This window comes from Teleopsis dalmanni, chromosome X (assembly GCF_002237135.1).
Source record: "Teleopsis dalmanni isolate 2A chromosome X, ASM223713v2, whole genome shotgun sequence".
Classification (NCBI taxonomy): Eukaryota; Metazoa; Arthropoda; class Insecta; order Diptera; family Diopsidae; genus Teleopsis; species Teleopsis dalmanni.
In genome coordinates this window covers 37,396,730-37,423,322 of record NC_051848.1, presented here as the reverse complement: position 1 = coordinate 37,423,322, position 26,593 = coordinate 37,396,730, and the positions used below count along the sequence as shown (strand labels likewise).

The 26,593-nt window shown below is 30.4% G+C and overlaps 1 protein-coding gene across 1 annotated transcript in view; it reads right to left on the bottom strand.

The window, feature by feature from the left end:
- The window catches only part of LOC119687930 (myosin-G heavy chain), a 102,196-nt gene that overhangs the window by 26,423 nt on the left and 49,180 nt on the right, over window positions 1-26,593 (bottom strand). Inside the window, exons 3-5 of the mRNA XM_038102488.1 lie at window positions 18,842-19,108; window positions 18,417-18,771; window positions 17,634-18,311 (exon numbers count right to left, since the gene is read on the bottom strand). Coding sequence (XP_037958416.1) covers window positions 17,634-18,311; window positions 18,417-18,771; window positions 18,842-19,108 — 1,300 coding nt within the window. The remainder of the gene's footprint in view (window positions 1-17,633; window positions 18,312-18,416; window positions 18,772-18,841; window positions 19,109-26,593) is intronic.

Sequence of the window (26,593 nt, the reverse complement as noted above, 5' to 3'; positions counted from 1 at the left end):
TTGTTTTCTTTTAATTTTCATGGGAATGATTTTATTTTATTATATAATTTTTAAATATAAATTATTATATACTCATATGTTATATGTAGATAAAAAAATAATATATTGAAAATATTTTATAAAAATGTTAGAATAGCAAAAAATGCAAGGCAAAAGAATAATATAATATAGAATTTTTATATTTTTTTAGGATTAATTTTTTACAATATATTTTGTGTTCTCATATATATATTTGCTTTCGAATATATACTGTTTTAAGGATCGTTAATTGCTCTATTAACGAGTTACTCTATTATCTTTTTGAGCCATGATAAATGGTTCCCAAGGTTTAAAAAAATTTTTGATTACTAGAGAATAAATAAACATTTATTTTGATTTAATTTTGTTTCCTTTTCTAAAGCTCGTTTAATACTAAAAAAGGTTTTTTCCTGTTTAATATGACTTTTCTCGACCTTAATGCCGAGCAATTACCTCCACCTCCTAATTTATAATCACTTTTCTAATCGTTTTCCTAATAGTTCAATTATAAGGGTTTTTTAGTTTAGCTTTAGTGATTTCTTATAGATAAACTATAATATATTATAGCGGTTTTCTTAAAATATGAAATCCGAGTTCCCGATAGATAGTTATAAGAGTTTTCTAAAAATAAAGTATAGAAATTTTATACATAAATATTAGTTTACTATAGATAAACTGGTTTCCTATAGACAAACTATTTTCCTTTAGTTAACTATTTTTCTATATGCTAGTTTTCTATTGATAAACTAGTTTCCTGTAGATAAACTAGTTACTTATAGTTAAATTATTTTCCTATAGATAAACTGGTATCCTATAGTTAAATTATATTCTCTATATAATGGATCAACTAGTTTCATACAGATAAACTAATTTCTTACAGATAAACTATATGAGTTTCGTAGAAATAAACTATGGAGGTTATCTATAGATAAACTATAGCGGTTTTCTAGAAATAAAGTATAGACGTTTTAACAGATACTCTTCGGGGGTTTCAATTGGTAATTTATAGAGGTTTGCTATAGATAAACTATACTTATTTTGTATAGATACACTACAGATGTAATCTATAGAGGTTTCAATTGGTAATTTATAGAGGTTTGCTATAGATAAACTATACTTATTTTCTACAGATACACTACAGATGTAATTTATAGATGTTTGCTATAGATCTTATTTTCTACAGATACACTACAGTTGTTTCAACTGGTATACTATAGAGGTTATCTATAGAGAAACTATAAGGGTTTGTTGTAAATAAAGTATAGGGGTTTCCTATAAAAAAACAGATACACTATAGCGCTTTCAACTGACAAACTATACGGGTTTGTTATAGATACACTATACAGGTTTTCTACTGAAACACTGAAGACATTTTCAACAAACAAACTATACGGATTTTCTATATATAGTAAATGTGAACTATATATTTATTACATATGTTTTCCATACATATGTAATAGATAGTCTAAAGACATAGTCTATAATAAATAAACTACAGCAGTATCCTATAGATAAGCCTATGTATCGAAAACCCCTATAAGAGTTTCCTAATATACTGTCAAGCAAGTATTAATCCAAAATCTTGGAAAAATAGTCGCTTATTTTTTGCTTAAGTTTCCAAAAATTCTGCGGTTAACGTTTAATAGATCACACAGTTGCTTAGCTTAGGTTTCTATAAACTAATGGCAATATTTATACAATCATTGTTATGCACCTCTTGACTATATGGAGTTTTGAGTTGAAATACTCTGTATATGATCTCATTGGAAATATCAATAGTATGACCTTGTATGTACTCACAATTTTTCTTAGTACCGAATTCATATGTTCTAAAATTTATGAAATGTTGCAACAGGTATTTACTTTCACAATTTTAATTACATTTTAACTGTTTCATAATTGTAATTTATTTTACGATAAATGCTGTTAACACTTGTAATTTGTAATTCTGTGGAATGTTTACTGCAATTGCAATAATAATTACGAATCAATTTGTAGAATAAGTGAAATTTGTTCCCAACACACACACACACACACACACACACACATCGCTCGTAACTTATAAATGAGAACTTCAAGGCGCCTAGACAGGTCTGCAATGCTAAGATACACCGAGAAAGCACAGTTAAGACGGAATCAGGTAATATCGCTAAAATGCTGAACCATTGCACAGCTAAACTGAGTGGCGTATCTAAAACATTTGAACAACCTTCAATCGTCTAATCACATTTTCAGCATAGGTATCAAGGCACTAGCGCGCATATGCGATAATTCAGATCTACGCTTGCTGATTTACACATAATTTATATGTGTTTTATATGCTAATGAGCAGATACTAAATACGGATAAACGTACTAGATACTCACGTGCGCGAAAGGGTGGGGTGCGGTAGTAGTAAGTGTCAAAACAAATTAATATGTAAATTTGTTAGTTTTGTTATGCAAATATTTTGATTTCGATTGATCGAATGAAGATCACTAAAGAAGTCTAAAGTGGAAAATATACAAAAAAAAAAAACTATTTTAAAATATTAAAAAAAAATTGATAATAAGAAATAAACAATATTTATGAAAACCACAGAATAACTCAAAAGTTAAGTTCTTTACCAGAATCCCAGATCATATACTGCTGATCTGCCATTTAATCAATGACAAAATTTGCTTATATCGTACTTTTTTAAAGTTTTTTTTTGTGCTTGAATAGAACAAGTTTGCATAAAATATTTATTAATTTTTAAAATTATTACACTTAATTGTTGAGTGGAGAGAGAGAGCACGTTAATAAATTTGCAACCAAGTGCATATATTACGTAAAATTATTAGCTGGTCAGGTCGGTAATCGGCAGTGAAAAAGTCAAAAGCGGACGCATGACGCATGGTTTGCCTCTACGATGTCTCGTAGATACCATATTAACGCACCTGCGGATTTCTACTACTACAAAGACTGTGTGTAAAGTGATTGACTTGTAAGCGAAACAGTAGACAAATACAGCCAGGAATATTAACAGATTAAGATGTCAAACAGAAGTATTAGATGGTGAAAAAACTTAATTGACAAATAGACTGTCAGGCAGTAAAAACGATGAAAAATTAAGTAACCGATCAGGAAATAGACTTAAGAAGCAATGCTCGTAACATTGTTTTTAATATTCAGTGGCAAACTATTCAGTGATTCAACGAGTTGCCACCAAGGCCTACCGAAACCCATTTCAAGTTTAAATTAGACTTGACGGTACTGAAGGGTTAATAAACTACGAATTTTATTAAGAGTAAGCAAGAAAATATTTACCATATAAATATTTCTTTAAAGTATTTTATACAAGATACAAAGTAATAAAAATATAGTTGAAAGGAAAGTGTTAAAATAATAGTTTATTCTTGTCATTGTAAATCGCAATACAGGATCTTCAACCGGAGCGATAAGTGACACTTGGTTAGACTAGTAATCCTCCGAGACGTGGACCTTGTCATTTATGCAACCACAGTTTCCTCATATGGTTGAAGAGGGTTGATGTTTGTTTCAGGGAGGGAATACATTTTACTATGTTGTGGGATATAGAATTTTCGATGGCGGGTATATAGAGATTGCGTCTAACCTGAATCAAAAATTAACCATGTTTCAACGTCGGTATGATAAAGATAAAGTAAAATGGAGCTTAAAAAAGTGTATGACGTGTAACAATTAAACAGACGATCGGAATTTCGTTAAACTTAAAATAAACGTTAGGAATGTTAAGTTGGTTTTATTATTATGAAAAAGGGACAGTAACTGCGACCCAAAAGATCTATTGTGAGTTGGTTTTAGTAACGACAGATTATTCTCTTTTGTATAAGTCATGAAAATCTTAGTTTTAAAATGAATTTTTGCACTTGATAATGGCAATTATTTTTTTTAAATCTACGTTTCAGATGTCCGCCAGGTTAATACTTTTGTTAAAGAATATCTTAATTTTGGCAAGAATGAATGATCGATTCGTGAAAATCAACCATGAAAATCACAGTTTAGAAACTAATCTTTTTCCTGCATAACGGAAATTTTTTTTAAAGAATATACCTTTTGGATATCAAACAGCGTACATTAGATCATAGATTTCTACAATGGAATGTATCAATCTTACCATATCTGGGTTCTTGCAAAGAAAAGCGTTAGAAATAGTTTTACAGATTTCATTAAGTAACTTTTAAGCAAATGGTTAAATTCTATTTATTATGCTGTAGCTATTTGAGCCAGTGCACTTGAGCACTTTTATTCTCTATTGACTGCGAGGCATCTTTAAAATCCCTCTTTACGCCTTGACTGGATTACTGTTCATAACTTCATCAGAATAAGCAATAATTGACTTCAGATCTGTATACCTTCAAGGAGGTATGTTAAGTTAGAATAATTCTGCTGTAACAGAAGTAGCTTCCAGACGAAGTCTTATTGTGAATCTTATCACAACACATATGATGACTAAAAAACTTACTGTATCGACAAGAATGCGACTCAGATATTTGACATTTGTCTTAATACTAGTAATGGTAAGGTTAAGACTGAGAGATAAAGAAGTTTCGTAAGTCGAAGGAAAAGATTTTATATCTTCTCGTAAACGGAATAACCTCCATTTTAGTTGCATCAATCCTAAGACCGAATTCACCACACCATTTTATCACAGTTACCGTTAATGGCAATGGAAAGACCCAGGGGAAATTAGACTAATACAGCGATAGCAATGTTACTCGTATCAGCTATAACATTGAATTTGGATTGCTACAATCATTTTCATAAAATTCTATAAAATGGAAGATAATACACCACCTTTTGTGAACTCCCTACTATTTGAAAATATACGAAACCTTTTGTGAGTGTAATCAAGAATTTTGTCATAGTTTTGAATATGATATGTCCATGGATGTTAACCTTTCTTTCGTTGCTTTTTTATATTTATTAACATATGGTCAATGTCATTCGACTCAACTTTCCAAATGACTTTGTAAAGAAGTATAGAGATTGCTCCATACAAAAAGCACAATTCATAAATTAAAATCGTTTGCTGTTGAAAAGTGAACTGAATCTATACGATGGCATACGCCGTACATACGCAGATACATTTTCAGTTTCAGATACAATAACAACAACAAAGCGTACTATAAAAGAAAACACATAAATAGCAGTTGCGCGTAAATTTAATATCATTTTCAATGTCTCAGTATAGCCTTTAGATTCTGACAATGTGACTTAGTATTAGTTTAATGACAATAAAAAAAAACAAATATAGATACTATACTGGTACTAAATTAGTGTTAAGCAAATGCAGCTAACTAGTCATTTCAACACAAAAAAAAAGGTAAGGTTTTTGTTTTATTTTGCACAGAACTTGTAGATATATAAATAAAAATCGGAGAACTACGTACGTACGTTTTTTTTAATGAACATTAAAAAACTTAATTTCGATTTATAAAATAGTGAACATTCGATTATATATAAAATTTGAAATATATATCAAACTTACATCTCTTTCATCGTTTGCGTAAGGTTGGATATGGTCTAATTGAATAGTCAATCTTCTTTAGGAAAGGCTGTGAACTCATTTTCAAACTATGTAAAATTCGTAGACAATTTTATAGATTAATTAAATAAATATATATTTATTATAAAGATTCTAGTTAATCCGGAATATTTAGTAATATAGGATTTGTTTTCTAATAACAAATTAATTAAATAGTATGGTGTAATAGTTCATAGAGAAATAAGGTTTTTCTATTAGATCTATTGTCTATTATAATATAATTATAAACAAGTATAATTTAAAAATATTAATATATCAAATATTAATATAAACATTTAGAGTAGATATTAATATAGTGTACTCTGACATAAAGTCAATTACAACCTTCAATCTGTAGTCACTAACGGCTCTTTAGGATCGGTAACTCGATATATATTGAAAATAAACTCTTAATTGTAATAAAACTTTTTCGTTTCTTTTACCAAAAATTACATTCCGAAGTAGAAAATTTCGTTGAGCACTGACTGTATGTGTACCATAAGTCAAGTAAATGGATTTACACTATGATTTTTATAAATTCAATAAAGTGGAGTTATTCATAAGTAGGATTTAATATAGTTTTGGTATAAATTATATATATATATTAGTTAAATTAGTTAATATATACATTATTTGAACGCCAAAATTTTTATTTATAATATATAAGATGCTTGAAATATTCTTTAAAACTTATTTAACAATTTAAAAGAAAAATAAAATTATGTGTATTAAAAAATAAAAATTAAAAAAGAATAATAAATCAAAATACCTAAAAATAAATGAAAATTTTACCAAATATCGAAAACTTCATAATGAGGACATTTTCAATATATGGTTTAATTGCTTTTTCAAATAAAGTTGAGGACTTTACTTGGTTTAGGTTACGAATTGGGAACATTGCCACCAGAAAATGGCCCTCAAATCAATGTTGAGGATTCTTCTTCGTTATGGTTTTGAATTAGAAACATTACCATCATTTCTAAACAGAAAATGGCCCTCAAGTCACAGTTGAGGATTCTTTTTCGTTTTGATTTTGAATAAGAAGTATTACCATCATTTCTAAATAAAAAATCGACCTTTAATCACAGTTGAGGATTCTTCTGCGTTTAGGTTTCAAATTAGGAGCATTGTCACTATTTCTAAACAGAAAATGGCCCTTAAATTACAGTTGAGGACTTTTCTTCATTTAGATTTCGAATTGGGAGCATTACCATCATTTCCAAACAGAAAATGGCTCTCAAGTCACAGTTGAGGATTCTTTTTCGTTTTGATTTTGAATAAGAAGTATTACCATCATTTCTAAACAAAAAATCGACCTTTAATCACAGTTGAGGATTCTTCTGCGTTTAGGTTTCAAATTAGGAGCATTGTCACTATTTCTAAACAGAAAATGCCCCTTAAATTACAGTTGAGGACTTTTCTTCATTTAGATTTCGAATTGGGAGCATTGCCACCATTTCTAAACAGAAAATGGACAGTATAAATCATATACCAATTAAAAAAGGAAGATATAGAAACTTATTTAAAAATATTATGCACCTTACTTCGATCTATTGCGGTTCAAAAATTTGTAAAAGATTCAAATAAATAAAACAAGTTAGTAAAGTGCATACATATATATTCCGATACACATATTGTTATGTCGCAATGAACAAGAACGAATACAAAACAATAAAAAAACAATATATAACGAGTACAAACCAAATATAAAACGAATAGAACACGAATAGCATTTTAAAGGAATGAAGAAAGATTTAGTTTTATCATTCTCTTCCATATAAAAAGAAATAGTCATTCTATTTGCTACTTAATTCAACATCAAATTGCTTTATTACAGCATTTTTTGGAATTCTAAATGATTTTTTTCTTTGCTATATGTAAGCAACTGGCAACTGAATCGGTCAGCTCTGCTAGATCTGTTGATGTGACAAAATCAAAAGTACTTACATAGTATTTTTAATGAGTGTAATGAATTAAAACTAGTAATAATATGTTATTATATTAATATTAATTTTAAGCAAACATCGTTATTATCAATAATATTTTTACTTAAGCATTATGCAGTAACGTATAAGCTGGTTGTAGATGCAACTTAAGTAATAATCAATTGAATTTATAAACTATATGATACCTGATTATTACATGCATTTTGGTTGTTGTAGCTATTTCACTCAGAAATGTTGTTGCTTTTTTGTTTGCTGTTGTATATGTTGATTTTAATATCTTAGTTCTTAAGTTGGCCTCTAAATTATCTTAACAAACATCACGTATTGATGTTCTTCTTAACATTTCTATAAGTTGAAACTGCACCAATGTAGGCATGCAGCATGATGATGTTCTCACTTGACTTGATTGTCCAACTATTTGCTTAAGTTTATTTATTTACAATACAAACTATGTATAACTATAGTCACAGTATATATACATATATAGCTGCATAAGTATGAGTATCTGTAAATATAAAGCTAAGTTACACCTTAGCAATGTCGCTCCAGTTGCATGAACTTGTTCCGCATGCACGCTTATGGAACGCGCAATGTCATTGCGAATCCGTGGACGTTGTGAATTTCATGGTATTTATTATATTGTTTTTTTTTCTCCTTAGTGCACTTTATAGGAAAGTAACTATATACATATATAGTAAAAGAGATGTGGATAGAGTTTTTTGTAAACAACAAGATTAAGTGTTGTTAGTTCATATACATATGACAATTGCAACGACCTCAACAAACAAGCGACTGAACGGTCGACAAGCCAGCCAACCGACTGCCAAACAAACCAGTCGGCAATAACATTACAGTTCAACAGTAATCAACGAACTTAGCTATGAGATACAGATAAACATATCGATAGATGCATGGCTGGTTCGTATACAAAGTATTTGCATCTAAGTACATTAATAGTTGGTATGACCATATGACAAAGGCAAGGCGACGTAATTTTTGATGAAGACCAATAAGCAGCGACCAACAAACAACGAATAATGTATAACGAGTAGTGACGATGACGACGATGACGACGACGACGCAGACATCTATGACGACGATGACGACGACGACGCAGACATCTATGACGACTTGGCGACTAATCATTATCATAGGTGCATAGGAAGGTGCACAATCTTAAGATTATTGTGGAGGTTAAAAATATGCCCGTATTTAGTTTATATGACCGTTGAGCTATGAACGCGCACTTGAACGTCTTATAAAGACATTGAAAACTGGTTCAAAATACACGTCATATTTGAGGCAACGCATTATGTTGCATAAAACATGCGGCATATGGCATATACCAGAAAGTATGATTCTTGATTTTTGTTATAGACCAGCTTAAGCAATGTAGAAATACTCTTAATGCTTATAATTTAAAATCAATCAGGGAAACGCGAAGTAAATAAAATTAAAACTTCATTCAAAAACTATTTCCATTTTTATTATATACAATTTCATCACATAAGAAAAATACTGGGGTAGATATATAGACATTTATTTGATTGGTATATAGAACAAGAACTTACATTATACTTTGAGTGGTAGTTATCGAATTAGTTATAGAACAACTATAACATCTTTTTAACGTATAATAATTGTTTGTTTAAAAAAAATTTTTTAAAATAGCTGTTAAATTTGTTTGATCTTTTCTTGGGTCAGTCAGTTCCCCAAATTAAGCTTCTCCAAACATATAAATATATGAACATAAAAACAATATAATATTATTTAATATGTTATATATTATAGAAACAATATTAATTTATTATCTATTGTAAGTATATATAATACGAGTATATATCTATATAGATAGATAAATAAATAAATTCCCATAAATAAATGTGTTCTCCAAATAAGGCTTTAAAGGACTTAAGCTGCTTTCAATGCACTTTAATTCAAAATCAATGAAATCCTCAATGAAGACAATAAATTATTACTGAGATCTCCAACTAAGACTTAAAGGGACTTATGTTTTTTTCAATGTAGTTTAGTCAAATGTCACAATAGGCATTAAATTTAATTGTTTTCATTAAGGAGTAATAATATTTAAAAGATCATATCATCTAGTAATATAAATAATTTAAGATTTACTTAGATCTCATATCAAACAATATCATATCGCATAGTGATTTTACGCAGAATAACTAATACATAATTATAGCATCAGTAGCATAGTATATCATCATTATCTTAGAATTCTACTAAGATAAATCAAATTACAGCATTATGCAATTATGGTAATAAGAGTAAAGATTAGAAAAGAGTAGAGATTAGAGTAGAGATTATTTATTTAAAAAATTAATTGTAAAACAGCAGTTACTATAGAATTTGGTGTACTACAAATAGAGAGGGCTACAATAGACCAAAATAAAAATACTTTTCGGCTAGAAAAGTTTTTAATTCGGTAGCCGCAGTTGGAAAACGTGGTAGAAAACATCCGCATTTTCGGTGGAAAAACCAGCTGACCAGTGATTTGGGAGTGCTCTGCACTACTAACTGGCGAAAGCAAGCTACTGATCAGGCTGGCTGGCGGTGGATACTCGACGTTATCAAGGATGTCTAACGTTTGTAGTGGGAAACTCAGCAAATGAGTAAGTAAGTAAGTAAGTGGTGTACAGGAAAGCAGTAATACAACTTACTTTTATTAAATACTATTATTTATATTAAAAGTATTTGTATTTATTATTATATTACTTGTGCACTTTTACTCTTTATTAACTCGAGGTATTTTCAAAACTCCTCTTCACGCCTTGACTGGATTATTGTTTATCACTTCATCAGACTAAGCAATAATTGACCTTAGATCTGCATACCTCCCCGAGAAGCCTGTAACCATTCTAAGATTTGATAACGCGGTGTTGATAAGGCTGTCAGTTTTCGCAAATAATTTTAGGGCTCTATCCTTTATGTATTTTTTGATCGGATCAATATTGAGGTCCCTGAGGATATCATTCGTCTTAATGTACCATAGTACTTTGAAAAGTCTTCTCAGAGCCTGGCCTTGTGCAATTTCTAGCTGGCGAATAGTAGTGTTTGAAGTTTTACTAAATGCTACACAACCATATAGAATTATATACAGTATTATATACTATTTATATTCATAGTATCTTTGTACTGTGTTGTTAAATTTTATTTAGGGATATACGAGTACCAAAAATAAAATTTCTACCGAATTTCAAAAATTATACTTCTGAGATAAGAAATACTGAGGTTATTGAGATAAGACATATTGAGGTTATCAGCAGCCACCACCACTGACCTTTGAACGTATAATACACATAACCCATAAAAGAGGTTTTGGAATAATTAATCGTTATTGTTGTAGTAGTAGTTAATTAATTAATTATTTAATTTTATAATTTCAAAATTTGCCTCATTGCTTTAATTTTGATAATATTTTATTGTGAAATATCAAAGTGCACATAAAATTTTTTTCTCCAATAACTTTTGCTCTTCAAAGTTAATAGGTGTATATATATATATATATAATCTTGTATATTATATAAAAATATGTATATAAAATGTACAAATACTTTATTTGTACATATTTACTTTTCGATTTAAGCATTTATTCAAATTTGATGCCAACTACGCAAAAAGACTTTCGAAATGTTAAATGTCAAGTCAAGACGTAAAACTTAAAACAAAATTATGAAAAAAATAAAAATAAATAAAAAAAAAATAGAAGGCAAACCTGAGAACCACTTCAGTTTATTGAAAACAGTTCAGGTTTTTTGCTCTTTACTTCTAAATACTTTTATTTTTATTTATTAATATTTTATTTATTTATTTTTTTTTTTTTTTGTTATATTTTTCATTTATTTTAATTTAGCGATTTGACATGGCAAATGCCAAATGTTTGTGGAGGCGTCACATCACATCACACACACACACACACACACACACACACACACAGAGTCATGACTCGTAAAATGTATCTCAAGTGTCTCCTCGTGTATCGCATGAGTTCTTGTGGATTGGAGCAATTGTTTGGCTAGCATTTTATGCACTTTTTTATGCAATTTTATGCAACAATTCGTAATTAAGTCGAATGCAATAATTAATCAATTTTTTGTACAAATGCAAATTGGTTGACACTGCCAGTTTGTTTTAAGTACTGAAATGCAAATAAGAAATTCGTCACCGTTTAAATGCAATTATTTTTCAAATTTTATGTAAGATACATAATGAGATACATTTGTGTTCATTTGTGTTCATTTTTATTCGTTTGAACTTTTTTGTTTTAATTAATCTTTGTGTGTGAAATTGGCAAATACAATCTTTCTCTACATTCTCAAAGCGATTGTTTCTTTGTCTTTTTTGACATAAGAGCTTGTCATTTAATAAGTTTAAACTTTTAAAAATATCACGCAAATTAAAATTTATAAAAAAACATACAAGTCAAATACGGCTTTGGGTCAGTTGCCTAATAAACGCTGACTCTATGTTTCAAATTTGGCAGGGCACGAATTCAATCCTTGGCTCTTGCAGTCTCAAAAAACTATTGACGAATAATAAAATATAAGAAATAATTCCAAGACCACTGATAATGGGTATTAGGTCAGCTAAAAATTCAATTAATTAAAATAATATAAAAAGAATTTTTGTTGTTGTAGTTCACTACTGTTCGAAAAATCTCTTTATAAAAAAATTTCTTTTAAAATATTTTTTCAACTATTATTACTATTATTTAAAATTTAATTTAATAAAAATTTAAAAAAATTAGTTCAAGTGTTATTAAAAAAAAATTTTCTATTTAACGGAATGTAACATTTAGTTTTGAAATGCAGTTAGATACTGAGAAGTTTATTAAAGAGGCTTGTTGAACGCCCAAATATGTTAATAAAATGCAAATAAATTAAATGCAATTAAATGCATTAAAAATTATATATATTTTGTTAATATATTTGGGCGTTCAACAAGCCTCTTTAAGACTACTGATTGTCTACTTGCATTGCAAAACAAAAAAAAATGTTATATTGCATAATTTCTACTTTGTTATAACCACTGCGGTACTGTGGTAACAAAAATATATAATTTAAATGATTTATATAGAAGACAAGTTAAAGACTTCATGCCGAATCGATTTAAAACTGAGAACTAGGGAGCAACTAATGCTGAACAGAAAAGGCATCCGACTTATAATGTTTCTCACTGGACATTTCGCAGTTAAATAACATCTTTTGAGCCTAGGTATTATAAGGGACTATAACTGCAGACATTATCACTAAGAAGCGGAAACAGCAGAAAACAGTCTGTGTCACTGTGATAATCTTACCAGACTTAGACTACGGTACTTATCAGCTGCCTATCCACTAATAACGAAAATAGGGAACATCTCTCTTAGGGACATAATGGCATTTTTAACTGCTACGCGTCTATGGAACTAAAGTTGGTTTGTCACAATAATTCTTAAAGGATGCAGTGATGTGATGATATAGTTTCCAACTCTTTCAAAATCTAATCTAAACAAATTTAATTTATATACAAAATACTGTTACCTTATAAGTTTCAGCATATATACTGTTTTAGAAATATTCAAGAATTATAAATTAAAGAACTCGCGTATCAGAAACCGTCACAATTTTTTTCCGATAAATGGGTGCACAGCACTGTGTTACCATGCGAAATTTTAAAGCGATATTTTAAGTAATATCGCTTCATCCTCAGGGATCTCAATATTGATCCGATCAAAAAATACATAAAGGATAGAGCCCTAAAATTATTTGCGAAAACTGACAGACTTACCAACACCGCGTTATCAAATCTCAGAATGGTTACAGGTTTCTCGGGGAGGTATGCAGATCTAAGGTCAATTATTGCTTAGTCTGTTGAAGTGATAAACAATAATCCAGTCAAGGCGTTAAGAGGGGTTTTGAAAATACTTTGAGTTAAGAAAGAGTAAAAGTGCTCGAGTGCACTGGCTCCAATAGCTTCAACATAGTTAATTAAAACTAGAATGCCAAATTTAATGCAATGCATTTTTTGTAAGTAATTCACATTGTCAGAAACACTGAGTAGTACTTTCTTATCATTTCATGAATAGCCTATTTCCCTTTTTTTTGTTTTTAAGAAGTTTTATAAAGAGCATTTTAAACTCATTTTAAAAAATTCAATCGATAAAATATCTATATCGGCTAATATGAATTCGTGAGATTTTATTCTCTTCCCTATGTTGAAATTATCGTTTAGAGAAAGGCATCTTGTGTCATATGCAAAGACAAGCTACCAAGAAGTTTAAGATATATCAAAGCTATAAAAAAAGTCACTAAAGAAGTTAATAGTTACATCTCAATTAGCCTACGAATAATATAGATATTTTAGATAGGATGTATTATCATATCCAACGCTTTCATTAGATTAGTCATTATTACTTGCTATTTAGTTAGTTTTTTTTCTAGTAAAGGTCAGAAATTGTATGAATCTGTAATCTAACGACTTCTAAAAAGTTGGCAAAACGTAGTGGACCAAAATGGATCTATAATTTAAAAAAATATTTATACATTGTACGATGATATTTTTTCATTTTGACCAAGAAAGAAAATAAGCTATAGTTTTCGAACACTCCTGTTATTATGGAGTCTCATTCATGTGGTTATTTCGACCACCGGTTACTTTGACTTCATTCTTGTTGGAGACTCTCTACTACAATGGTTAAAATTAGTTCTTCTTAAGTAATATCTATAAACATATTTTGTATATTTGATACAAATTGTATCGAGTTTGTTTTTGGTGTTTTTGGACTTCATACTATTTCCTATAAAAATAAGGAATAGTAAATTGCTTTATTTTTAATTAATTATTTTTTTAATAAATACTTTTAAATGGTAGTTGTTCTATAAATATTTATATATATTATATTTTTCCTAACAGAAATTTTTTTTTAATTAATTAATAAACAAAATTCTTTTTCAATAAGTATTGTGAAGATCTTCAAAAGCAAATCAGTTGCGAGATGTAATCAAGAAATTAGGTTAACGTTTGTGACAAATCTCACAAGCGAAAAACAATTGACTAATTTTTCGTTTATAGTAAATACAATCATTTTCTAAGTGTGGGTATTGTTTCATGACACCAAGTGAATGTGTAATGAGACCCAGTCTTCGATTGTGATGACTGAATTTTAATTTACGTAAACGAAATCTATAAACGAAAAACAATTGACTACTTTTTCGTTTCCGGTCAACGAAATCATGTTTACTTGCAAAATAATAAAATCTTCACAACAAATGTTACTCTTCTCAAATTCTAGAAGATATTCACTTTCTTTCAAGGATTTATATACTATGCTAGGCGACAGTTTCTATTATCTTTACAGTCACATCATTTCTTCTTATTCATCTATCTAATTTATTATTTTTTTTCGATAGAAACAGAAATTTTTTAATCTTATTACTTTTTTTCAGCATGTTCAAGTCTAGTTTCCGTTCTGTACCTCAATATCTTGAAAAAGGAATAAAAGAAGCTTTAAGCAAACTAATGAAAGGCTAAAAAACTTATTACGAATAATTATTCGTCAACACTTCGCAGAGCTTCATGATAGAAATTACCTTACTGATTATGAACTTGTTTTACCACCAAATTGATTTAATATGGATGAATAGTTGGGTTGATAGCAGGTTGGCCGTTTGGCCGTTTGGCTGCATAGTTGCAAGTTGCTTGGCGGTTGGCAGTTGGTTGAACTGTAACTCTAAAGTCGATTACTCTTACTAATGCTGTTGCTAGAGTGGCTTCTTTGTGGACTTCAATTTTCCAGCAACATTAAAAGATTTTATATTAAAAAGACAAACAGCAGCAGCCCAGAAATAATGAAGCACATACCGAAATGAATGCAAACTTTTACCCGCACCGAATTGGGTAGTGGATAAAAGCAGTACAGCTTCCATAGACGGAAACGAACTAGTTTACTTAACCGAACCGAACTACACTTAAACGAGATCATAGTCAACATAGTCAACAGCCTTTGCTCGTAATGACTTGACGTTGACCGATCGTCGACCGTAAGGCTGACCGATCAAAAGTCGTCCAACTTGCCGGAACTGGCCGCAATGATCTTTTTCAGGTAAGAAGCATTAAAACAACTTAGCACCGCAATCGGTACAACAATTTTAAGCTGCTTCTTGCTGCTCTTACTGTTGCCATTGCCATTGCCTTTGCGCATTGTTGACAGCATCAGTAGTTAAGCAGCAATCCTTAAGTAATTTTGTTGAACTGAGAGTTAGTGCAGTGCTGAAGAATTCAGTATGTTTGCTGTTATGTTAGGTTTGAAATGCAAGCTGCACTTCATCCTATACGTTATGCTATGTTGCGGTCTTTACACTGTCTGACGATCGTTCTCTGCAAGTCATTCGCAAATATTATTGATATTTAGTGTTAAAAGCAAGAGGGACTACCAACGGATATCGTGCGAATTGGCAGTTTTGTGATTGCGACAAATGGCTTTAAATTAAAAGCGGCTACGTTTCGAGTAGGATCAAAATTTGATGATCAAAACAAATTACAGTCCGTTTTTGCTTTAATGTTTAAATTAAAATTCACCGGTGGCAAAGCGATTAACTGGCACGTAATATGGAAAGCCTTTTTTCAGATAGTAAATGGAGCTATAATTTTTTATAACTTTTTATAGTTGAGAGATCTAGTTCGTCTTATATAAAGATATCTGTATAATGCAATCATATATATTATAACGAATCAATAATTTATACATTTGTGAAGAAGGTGTCTCCAGACTATTAAATTTAATGAAAACTAAAGAAGTTTTTAATTTTTCTGTCATTTGTCTAATGACACTCATATTATTTCCTCTACCAGCGTAATCAAGTCAGACATTGGAAGTGACCCTCTCATAACATGACTTTATGCAATATTTTATTAGCCACTGTAAAGTTCAAGTCGTGACATACTTGAATTGGGTAAGAAGTATTAAGCGTTATAATCTAAATTTTCAGATTTAAATTCCAAGTTGGTTCAAATAATGATAATAGTATAGCCACCGAAGTATTAAGCAGGCTTAAAGCCTAACTCGGATCAATTTATAGTAATAATTTTGGTATCTAAGTATTAAGTGTTAGAACTAAACTTCTTTGTACGAATCTGAACTCAGCTTAAGTTTTGGTTTTATTTTTTTGTTTTTTAGTTTTCAGATAGATACTGTTAAAAATGTATATATTTTAAAATCTAGTTATTCAGGTTCGAACATCAAGTCGAGTCAAGTGATTGTAATGGTAGTGACGCCTAAGCAAGCATTAAAATTGTATTCATAGCTTCAAGTCCCAACTTGGGACAAGTTATTGCAATGGTAAAGGCGCCTAAGTAAGCGTTGAAGTTATATTCATAGCTAACTCGGATCAAATTATATCAATGATAGACGCGTCTAAGTAAGCGTTTAAATTATAATCAAAGTTTTGAGTCCTAACTTGGGTCAAATTGTAGCAATAGTATAAGCGTCTAAGCAAACGTTATAACTATATTCATAGCTTCAAGTCTCAACTCCGGTCAAGTTAAAACAATGTTAGAGGCACATTAAAATTATAATCAAAGTTTTGAGATCCAACTTGGGTTAAATTATAGCAATGGTAGAGGCACCTCAACATTAAGTGTTAAAAGTAAAGTCCCCAGTGAGAATCCGAGCTCGGTATATGTTTTGATTTCCTTATTTCGTTTCAATTTTATCTATTTTATAGATAGCTAGACAGATATTTTTCAAAATATATAAAAAATAATTTTTTTTATACTCTATATTTCGACTCTCCTTGAGAGGACTCTCATCAGGATTACGGTACGTCATCCTCTTTGTGTTGTCGTCTATATTGTACAATTGTACAAAAAATTTTTTTTTATAGTTTTTTATAGCCTTCAGATAGATATATATTATTAAAAATATAAAAAAAATTATATTATAAATAATAATCTTAATACATAAAGATGATTATATGTATATATTATATTATGTGAATACATATCACTTAGAGAGGTATTTTAAATATGAGACATTCGATTTCATATTCTTTCATCTGTATCTTAAAAAAAATTGTACTGTATGCGTTTATATTTGTAAATTAAAGGACTTAATATTACTTAATTGAAGAATCTTGACTTACCTGCACATAACAGGCGCATATGTCAATGCTGCCCACGAATGCGCAAACATCATCCACTGTCCATGAATTGACTTCTGCGCTTTGTGCTTGGCAGGTTACTGACCCTTTGGCTTTTGTTGTGGATAAAATTGTGGTGGTGGCAGTCGTTGTTGTCTCATCGTTATACGTTGTACTAGATCCTGGTACGGAACCCTTATCCGATAATGGTGGTGATGGTGATGTGGATGCGGATGAAATGCGTCTTGTACTAATGCCTTCAGTGCTGCTGCGACTTGAAGTGGATTCAGCCTTAAATCTTTTAGCTGCGGGTGGTTGTGCGCTTAAGTCCAGTGGTGCTGTTGTTCCAACTGACTTATCATTGGCAGATGCATTATTGCTATTGGTATTGTCGCTGTTGTTGTTGCTGTTGCCAATATTACCGCCGATGGAGTTAGCATTTGTGGCGATTACGCGTGCATTAGCACGTGTGTGTAATGGACTAGATTGGCGTACTGCTTGGGAATGTGCCTCTTGAAGTTGACCTGAATATATCAGAGCAGGTGAAGCGAATTGTGCTGCCTGTTGCAGTACAATATTCAAACTGGGACTGGGCGATAAGGAAACATTGTTTTGGGTACGTTCACTGTTCTCATTTGCTTTTTGTGCACTGCGTATCTCTGATTCCTTAGCCGCATGTGCCTATCAATTAGGATTTGAAATAAGCAGATAAAGTGAAAGGTAAAGTAAAATAATACAATAAACAATAAATAGAAATGGAAAAAATAGTTACAACAATTTACTTACCAGTGTGATTAAGGCTTGTGTGCTGCTCATATCAAAAATTGGTTGCATAACACTGGGCGAATATAGACTAGACAGTAATGATGTCATAAATGGTGAAACACTAACAGCTGCAGCTGCAGCACAAGCGGCACTCAACTGACACTGGGCACTCTGTGACTTAAGGCTGGAGGAAGTAGCATCTGTGGGCGACATTGATGATGGTCTTGTCGTAGCTTGAGTAACATTCGTTGATTCTTTTTTTAAGGAACTTGTTGCAGTATTGGGAGTGGGTTTACTAGTAACTGGAACTTTACTATTACTTGGTACTGGCGTGGATGAAATGTTGGCATATGCATTTCGACGCGTTGCATTACCACTAAAATTTCAAAAAGACGTTAAAACAAAAACATTAAGAGCACTTTTTCATTTTCTGTCGCTGGACTTACTCATTCGGATTGGAATTATTGTATTTTGCAGCTAAGCTACGCATAAAATCTGAGTAGTTGCGCGTTGGAAAATCTGCAGCTATGCCGCTGACTGCAGCACTAGATCCCAATGCGGCGTTACGTGATTCTGTTGGTAGTTGCGCTTGATGCATGCTATTCAGTAAGGATCCCGGCAGGCCATGCATTGGTAAATGGGCTTCTTGAGTTGCGTTATGTGGTGCTTGCGGTGGCGTACTTCGTAGCGATAAGGGTGTGGCGCTGCGAGACCTGTAAGTTTGATAGAATATAAAAAAAAAATAAATAAATAAATATTAATTTGCTACATCATTTACATAAACCACAAATTTATCTTTACTCAACAGGTCAGTATCTTAATTGACAAAACGAGATCTCATAAATATGTTAATTAAATTATTTGACTTTTAACACATTTATTATTTTTGTTCAGACCTATACAATAGGTTAAGCAAAAGGAAACAGAACCAGAAACAACGGGTTCTAACTCGATTTACACGAATAGTAAAACGTAATTATGATAGAGCGAGCGTAGACCAAAGAATACCTTACATTTTAAAGATTGTTATTAAGTTATAATTTAATTATAAATAAATTAAAAACGCAAATATAAAAAATTATTTCTATACTTTTACATTTAAACCACTTACTATACAATAGATCATATCTTTAACTAACACAACAGGGGCATAGGCCTAAGTGAATCCGATACACCCACCTTACGTAGGGTGTAAAGGCAGTTAAAATTTCTACGAAGCATAAAAAGTGAATGGATTTAAGTACACCTTAGTCATTACAATCTTATATTGATGGAACAAAAAGCTCAAGTAATTAGTATCTAATAATTAGTATTAGTTTAAAATTTTCGAACATCAAATAATGAACACGTAACTGAAGAGGCAATATTTAACAACAAATTTAATATACCAATACATAAGAGTGTAGGGCATAACATTATGGATTGAAAATAAATTTACATAATTTATAAAATATTTTTATATTAGCATAAAAATTCTTTACGGGTTAAAATATGATATATGTCAAATATATCAAAATATTATGCTAAGACTTCAAGAATTCAGTTGAACTTTTATCTATTAAAGTTTTTGTTAATAAAGAATGTTTTGTTTTTTTTTTTTAAAGAGTAACTTCTCAAAGTAAAAATAAATTAATATAATTGCAACAAATAAATAAAGTATCAAACATTAAAAATTCGATCTACAATACAATACTAATTTTCCATATTTTCTTAAGGGCGCATCTCAGTGATTGCTTATAAAGCTGGAATCTTCATATACTTCCACAGAAGAGACCATGCCACAGTTTTATATTGAGAGATTATGCAGTACTTAACACATTCCTTTAAAAATTATTGTTTTTCATATAGTAAAGAGTCTTTAATATAAAATATGGTCACCCGTTTATGAAAGAATAAATCATACTTCATAACTATGTTCTGAATGTCATTGATGAAGATATTTCCACTTGCCGCATTTTTCAACAATCATGCCAATGTTTTTCCAAATTTCCCTTAGTTAATAGATTGTTCAGTATCAGCTCTTCGAGTGTGCTGTTATAGAAAGAAGTCTCTACTCAAAGAAAATCCTGTTAATATGGTTCCATTGAAGGACTTATCTACTTAACTTGCTTAATTAATCTAATTTTTGAGTTTAAATAATATTAATAATAAAATATTAATATATATTAAAATATTAATTTTGTTATTAATTTAATAACGAAAGAAACTATTTTTTGAATAGAACAATAATGAATTCTAACTAGAAAATAGATCTCTATGTTTACTTTATTAGTTTAAAGTTTCTTCTGTACTATCTGCGCTGTAAGAGATGCTTCATTAGGGATACTTTCCTAAAGAAAATTACATTTAAAATAGATTTAGTTATGCTTCGTAGCTATTATGCTTTAATATTTCGTTATTTTGTGTTCGGAGTGTTCGGGTCAAGAACCGAGTAAACAAGACCCAAGCAGAAATCTCAATCTTCGAAAGATTTGCTGAATTTAATCTACACAATGGTTACAAAAAACGAAACTCTACACATTAGGAGATGTCAAGTTACCACTTGATGGTATGCAACAATCAAGCTGCTACTTGCAGCTTATATGAAGTTGACTTTAACTTTGTATAAATCTGTGGGTCTTGAGAAATTAATTTTGTTTGGAAAGAAAAAACAAAGTTTAGGGCTTAAAGCTCCTAACAATGATAAGGTCTAAACAGGTCTACGCAGTCTACAAGCATATTAAAGAGTTCTAAAGGATTTTCTGCAAGTCGTACAGATTTAAGACATTTAAGATTATTGAAAGGCAACCACAATAGCAAAATATTTAAATTCTGAAATAGTGTCTCTAATATCCAAAGGAATGTAAACCCAGCTATTGACTCTCTGTTGTTAGCTTAAGAAACATCAGAGTAATAAATGTGTTATATAAAGTTTCATGGATAAGTTCTATAGCTGTGTCGCCAGAGCACATACTAGAGAATTATTATTCGCTGGTATATAGTAAAAAAAGTACCGGAGATCATATATGATAGCAGACATTAAGTTACTATCTTTAGATCCAGTCAAAATACTTGAAAGCAACGAAATTGAATAAATGTGTTATATAAAGTTTCATGGATAAGTTCTATAGCTGTGTCGCCAGAGCACATACTAGAGAATTATTAGTCGCTGGTATATAGTAAAAAAAGTACCAGAGATCATATATGATAGCAGACATTAAGTTACTATCTTTAGATCCAGTCAAAATACTTGAAAGCAACGAAATTGGATAATCTATACTAGAGGAGAGCAGTACATAAATAAATAAGCGGAGAATTAAGTAGCGGAGCTTAAGTTCTTCAGGTTACAGATATATCTTTATTATGGTATAAGTACAAATTATACAAATTTGGTATCTTCAATAATCGGTTGCTTTATTTATCGGCCATTAACTGGTGGTTCACCCTTATTATTAACAGTTTTCAAGAACGTTCTTATCCATTGTTTTCATATCTTTGGTGCAAATTTTGGAATCAATGAAGATGACTATCATTTACAATTTATGTGATTGGTGATACATAAAATTAAATTCTATTTCAACTCTTTGAGAACTCTTGTCATTTTATAATACAAATATTTTTGCGGCACTAATTTTACAAATAAAAAGAAGCACATTAAAGCGGCTTAATGATTATAAATTATAAATAAATTAAAAAGTGATATTTTAGTTTAAACAAAAAAGTTGTGACGCACGAATTTTGATATTTGTCATTTTAGTTTTTAATAAACAAATTTTGCATAAATTATTTTCTTTTATTTTGATAAATCTTTAATGGTTAATTTTGTATTGACTTTGTTTTGGTTTGCTCGGAGTTTCTGGTTTATGCAATCTTTATATGTTAATTACTATTAAACACATAATTTAATTTTTTTTTTCTATGTCTAATGAAACATGCTATTCAAATAAATAAAAAAAAAACACAAAACCATTCCAGTTCTCTCTTAAAGGTACTTTTTTTAACGATCATTGGCTATTTAGACAGATTAATAGCTCGGATGATGGTACAATATAGATCTGCTTTTAAGTAGAGGAAACTAACTCATCAGATATAAGTTTTTCAGTTTAATGGGGATAGTTTATATAACAATAGTTTATAATTATACATTCAAAGAGTGTTTCTCAACAGGTGATTCCTTCAATGAAGCAACATTGAAAATGTTGATCGATTATCGAAAAGCCAATAGGATATTTGCATATATAATTCCTTGACAAATCATCATTAAATTGTAAAAAATGACTTCCAAAATGAGAAATGCATAAGTGAGCTTCTCCAAAATGACTTCTAAAACAAGTGCTCCATAAGAATCGTATAAGTGAGCTGCACCGAGATGACTTCTCAAATCAGTGCTCAATAAGAAATCCATTCAGTGAGCTTAACTAACTTTACGATCAACAAAATCAACTAACTAACTATGGCTATTCAAAAAAGGATTCAACAATTTCGCAACAATTTTATTCTTATGGATACCATATTATCTCCCAGGATTTGTAGAGTGTAAAAAGCTGAAGTTATCAACCCCGTTAAGGCCAGCGTTGAGAAACATCCTTATATATCGAATCGACTTCGTCCATAGGAAGTTGATGTATCTGTCGATGTTTGAAAGATTCTAAAATGTATTTGTTACAAAAATTAAAGTTCCACAGCCATCGTTTGTACTGTGACTTCAGTGAATGTACGCCGAAACGGTTAGAAAGCAATCCTCTTTTTTACCAAATAATTTTATTGCTATATAAAATGGTCTATTTTTCTTTAGTTGCTTTAAATAATAAGTAAAATTGATGCATTTGCTAAAAATAAATCTCTTTCTATTCTTTCATATTGACGGATTTCTTCTTTTTAAAAATGCACAAATATGATTAAGAATGGTTTTGGTTCCTATAAAAAAAAATAATTTAATGACATTATCAACTTTAAAAATTGAACCCGTTGCCTAGATAGTAAATTTATGTGATGTGATGTCGCTAGATAATTTTCTGTGGGTATTTAATTAACGAGATATTCCGAAAAATCTTCAGTGTGATTTAGGGCTAGCATTATTGCAGCTCACTTTTTTATAACCGATTATTTATTTCCAAGAGTCATCAACTGTTTCTTTCATATAGAACGACATCTCCTGCATGAATATGATTTGAAATATGATATTTCTAGAACAACTTTCGAGTTATTAAAGAAAGACTTTTATGAATATTAATCTCCGAAAATGAACCTGTTACCTGTTCACCAAAATCATGTGATTCTTAGACTACTTCTTGTGATATACTTTAAAATGTTAGTCTATGTGGATAAGCCAGCATGGATTTCAGCTTTTAAATTATTTGTGCAGTAACCTCGTTGTCATCTATATACTTTTAATACTTGAACTACTTTTCATTAGTTCATACCATATACAATAGCTGTTAATCTCTAGTTGGACAACTTAATTTCTTCATAAATTTTGCGCTCAACTATATCTAAGGCATTACCATATGTCTTTCGCATCTTCTTGACTTCTTGATTCTTCTTCTTGAGTTAGTGTTATTACGCACTTTTACTCTATAATGGCTGGGGGGGTTATCTCTACCCCACACTAGGCTTTAACTAGGCTAAGAAATCATATCATTTATTTGTCTTTTAGTTGATGATGCACCTTTAATCAGCATATCTTCCTGAGAGTCCAGAAGTCGACTTGAGTTTTGTTAGGACGGGGTTAAGTAGCGTATCAACTTTAGTGAATAATTTTAGAGTTCTGTCTCTGATATATTTTTTCACTGAGCCAAGCCTAAGATCTCTATGCATGTCTGTTGATTTAATATACCATGGAATCTTAAACAGTCTATATACTAGAATTGATTGTATGAAGATTTTGACACTTATTTACATAATATCTAAATCATTCAGTCTTCTTATTTGTACTCCTACGTCACATTTTTCAGCGTTCTCATTCGCTTTGGGTGCAATAACCATGTGAGCGGATATATAGATATATTATGAAAGTACATGTTAAGTTCTTTCCAATTATAAATCAAATATTTCAGTTAATCAAAAAATTAAACTCAACTTACTATTTCTCTATTTTGCTTGCAATCGCGTGATATTTGGCTTAGTTGCATTTTAACACTTAACCAGCTCCATAATGACAGCGGACAGAAAAATGAACGATTTTTACGTGATTTAGTATTAGAAATGATGATTAAAAAAATTTAAACAAAATTATACAAAAATAATTGACAAAAAAAAAATAAAACTATACTGAATTTTGTGCTAATGACGCGCAATTGTTAAAAAAAATGCTGTTAAATGTTGCACGGAATCGTTGGAGAAGAAACAATAATAAAAATATAAATTTTATACAATAAATAATAATAATGCATTTAAGAAAGTCACTGTGTATTTTTCACACAAAACGTGCAAATAATTTTTGGCACCAATTTATAGAAAAACTGAAACTTTAAACATCACATCACATCACTTTTTATTAAAACAAACTTTTCTAAACACACTTGCATACGGCCATATGCATAGATACATTTATACATATATTGCAGCAACACGATCACGCTGTGTTTATAAACATTTAGTGCGGTCAAATCGCTATCACAGCTCCCCACAAAAGCAAAAGCATGTGAAAATATTTGAAATTTGCATTGTGCATATGCACGTATGTATGTAGTCAGCTAACGTACTCGTACGTAAGTTGCCGAAATATGAGCAACTCGTGCCATTTATCATTTTTGTTGCTTTTTTGTTGTTGTATCTGTGCTATACTTTTGTTGCGGTTGTTGTTGTTGTTTTTGGAAAGGCTTCCAATGCAATTGCTTTTCATTACTGTTTGTTGTTGGCTATTATGCCATTAACTTTACTTTGCGTTTATTCTGCTTATTTTTTATTTTAAATTTTGTATTTTTACTTTAAATTTAGCAAATTGATTTGCCTTTTTAGTAGCTTCTGTTTATTGTTTTTGCATTATTAATGTTGTTTTTGGTGTAATCGATTTTCACACCGAAATGATCAATTCTTATAGGAATTTGCTTATTGAATGTTGGTATTGCGTCAATGTTGACAACATTGGTATCTAAACATATGTGAAGCGAAGTCAGAAATTGTAAGATTGTTGGAGAAAGAATATTTAAAGAAAATTAAATAAAAATATATTCAATTCAACATATCTTTCAAAAAAAGAGCATTTCGTTTGTTATATTTTTGATTTCATAAAATTAAAAAAAATATATATTATAATTTACTAATTTCATAAGAATTTGTTGTTATAATTCATTACTGTATAATCCTTCTAATTGGAAATAGCTTCTTTCATCATAATTCGCTTTAAAAGCCTAAATCAGGATATATCATTTGTCGTTCTATCATATCTAGGTTAGGTTAGATTTTGCTGGCACACCAAAAAGTCCACGCGCAGATCATAAAGGTCCATTGCGATATCAGATCAGAGTTTTTTTAACGATAGTGTGCATCACTTAGGATGCGCGTGTTATCGGCGAATGTTATTAGAATAGGTCATATCTATATTAGTTATAAATTCTCAAACTATAAATAATACAATTTTTCACTACAAAATGCTTGAGTTAATTAAGATAATAATCCAAAAACAGTAAACACCGAGTCATCATCATTATCACCCTCTTCTAAGTCTCTGTAACGATACTAACTCCGAACCGATGTCAAAGAGTTTGATGTTTCAAGCTTTTAAGCAACTTGATCTACACCATTATGCATATATAGCGATGAGCTTGTAGTGGTATAATTTATGCACTTAGCTTATTTCCTCCTTTTACAAGGATCTTTTCAACATACCAAGTTGTAGCACCAAGTATAATGTATAATACCCACTTTATCATGCATAAATGCGTCAATTTCCAATTTGTTTCCTAAGTGCATCTTCACATCCCATGATGTCGCCTATTAGTTTTCTTACTCCAATGCACACATAATTTTGAGCACAATAGATCTTTGAATCCGTTCATTGAAGTGGCCAGATTTTTTCGTCTTAATCCTTGTTGATTTTAATTTAAATCCCATCTATTCGCAATCTATTCTTGATCCCTCAAACAATCCTCTCACTTCTCACACTAGTTTTAGTTATCCACATGCAATACACGCATATATATTTTTGTGATTTATATCATGTTATCTACTTCACAGATCATTTCGAGCTACAACAACAACAGCAGCAACAAAAACAA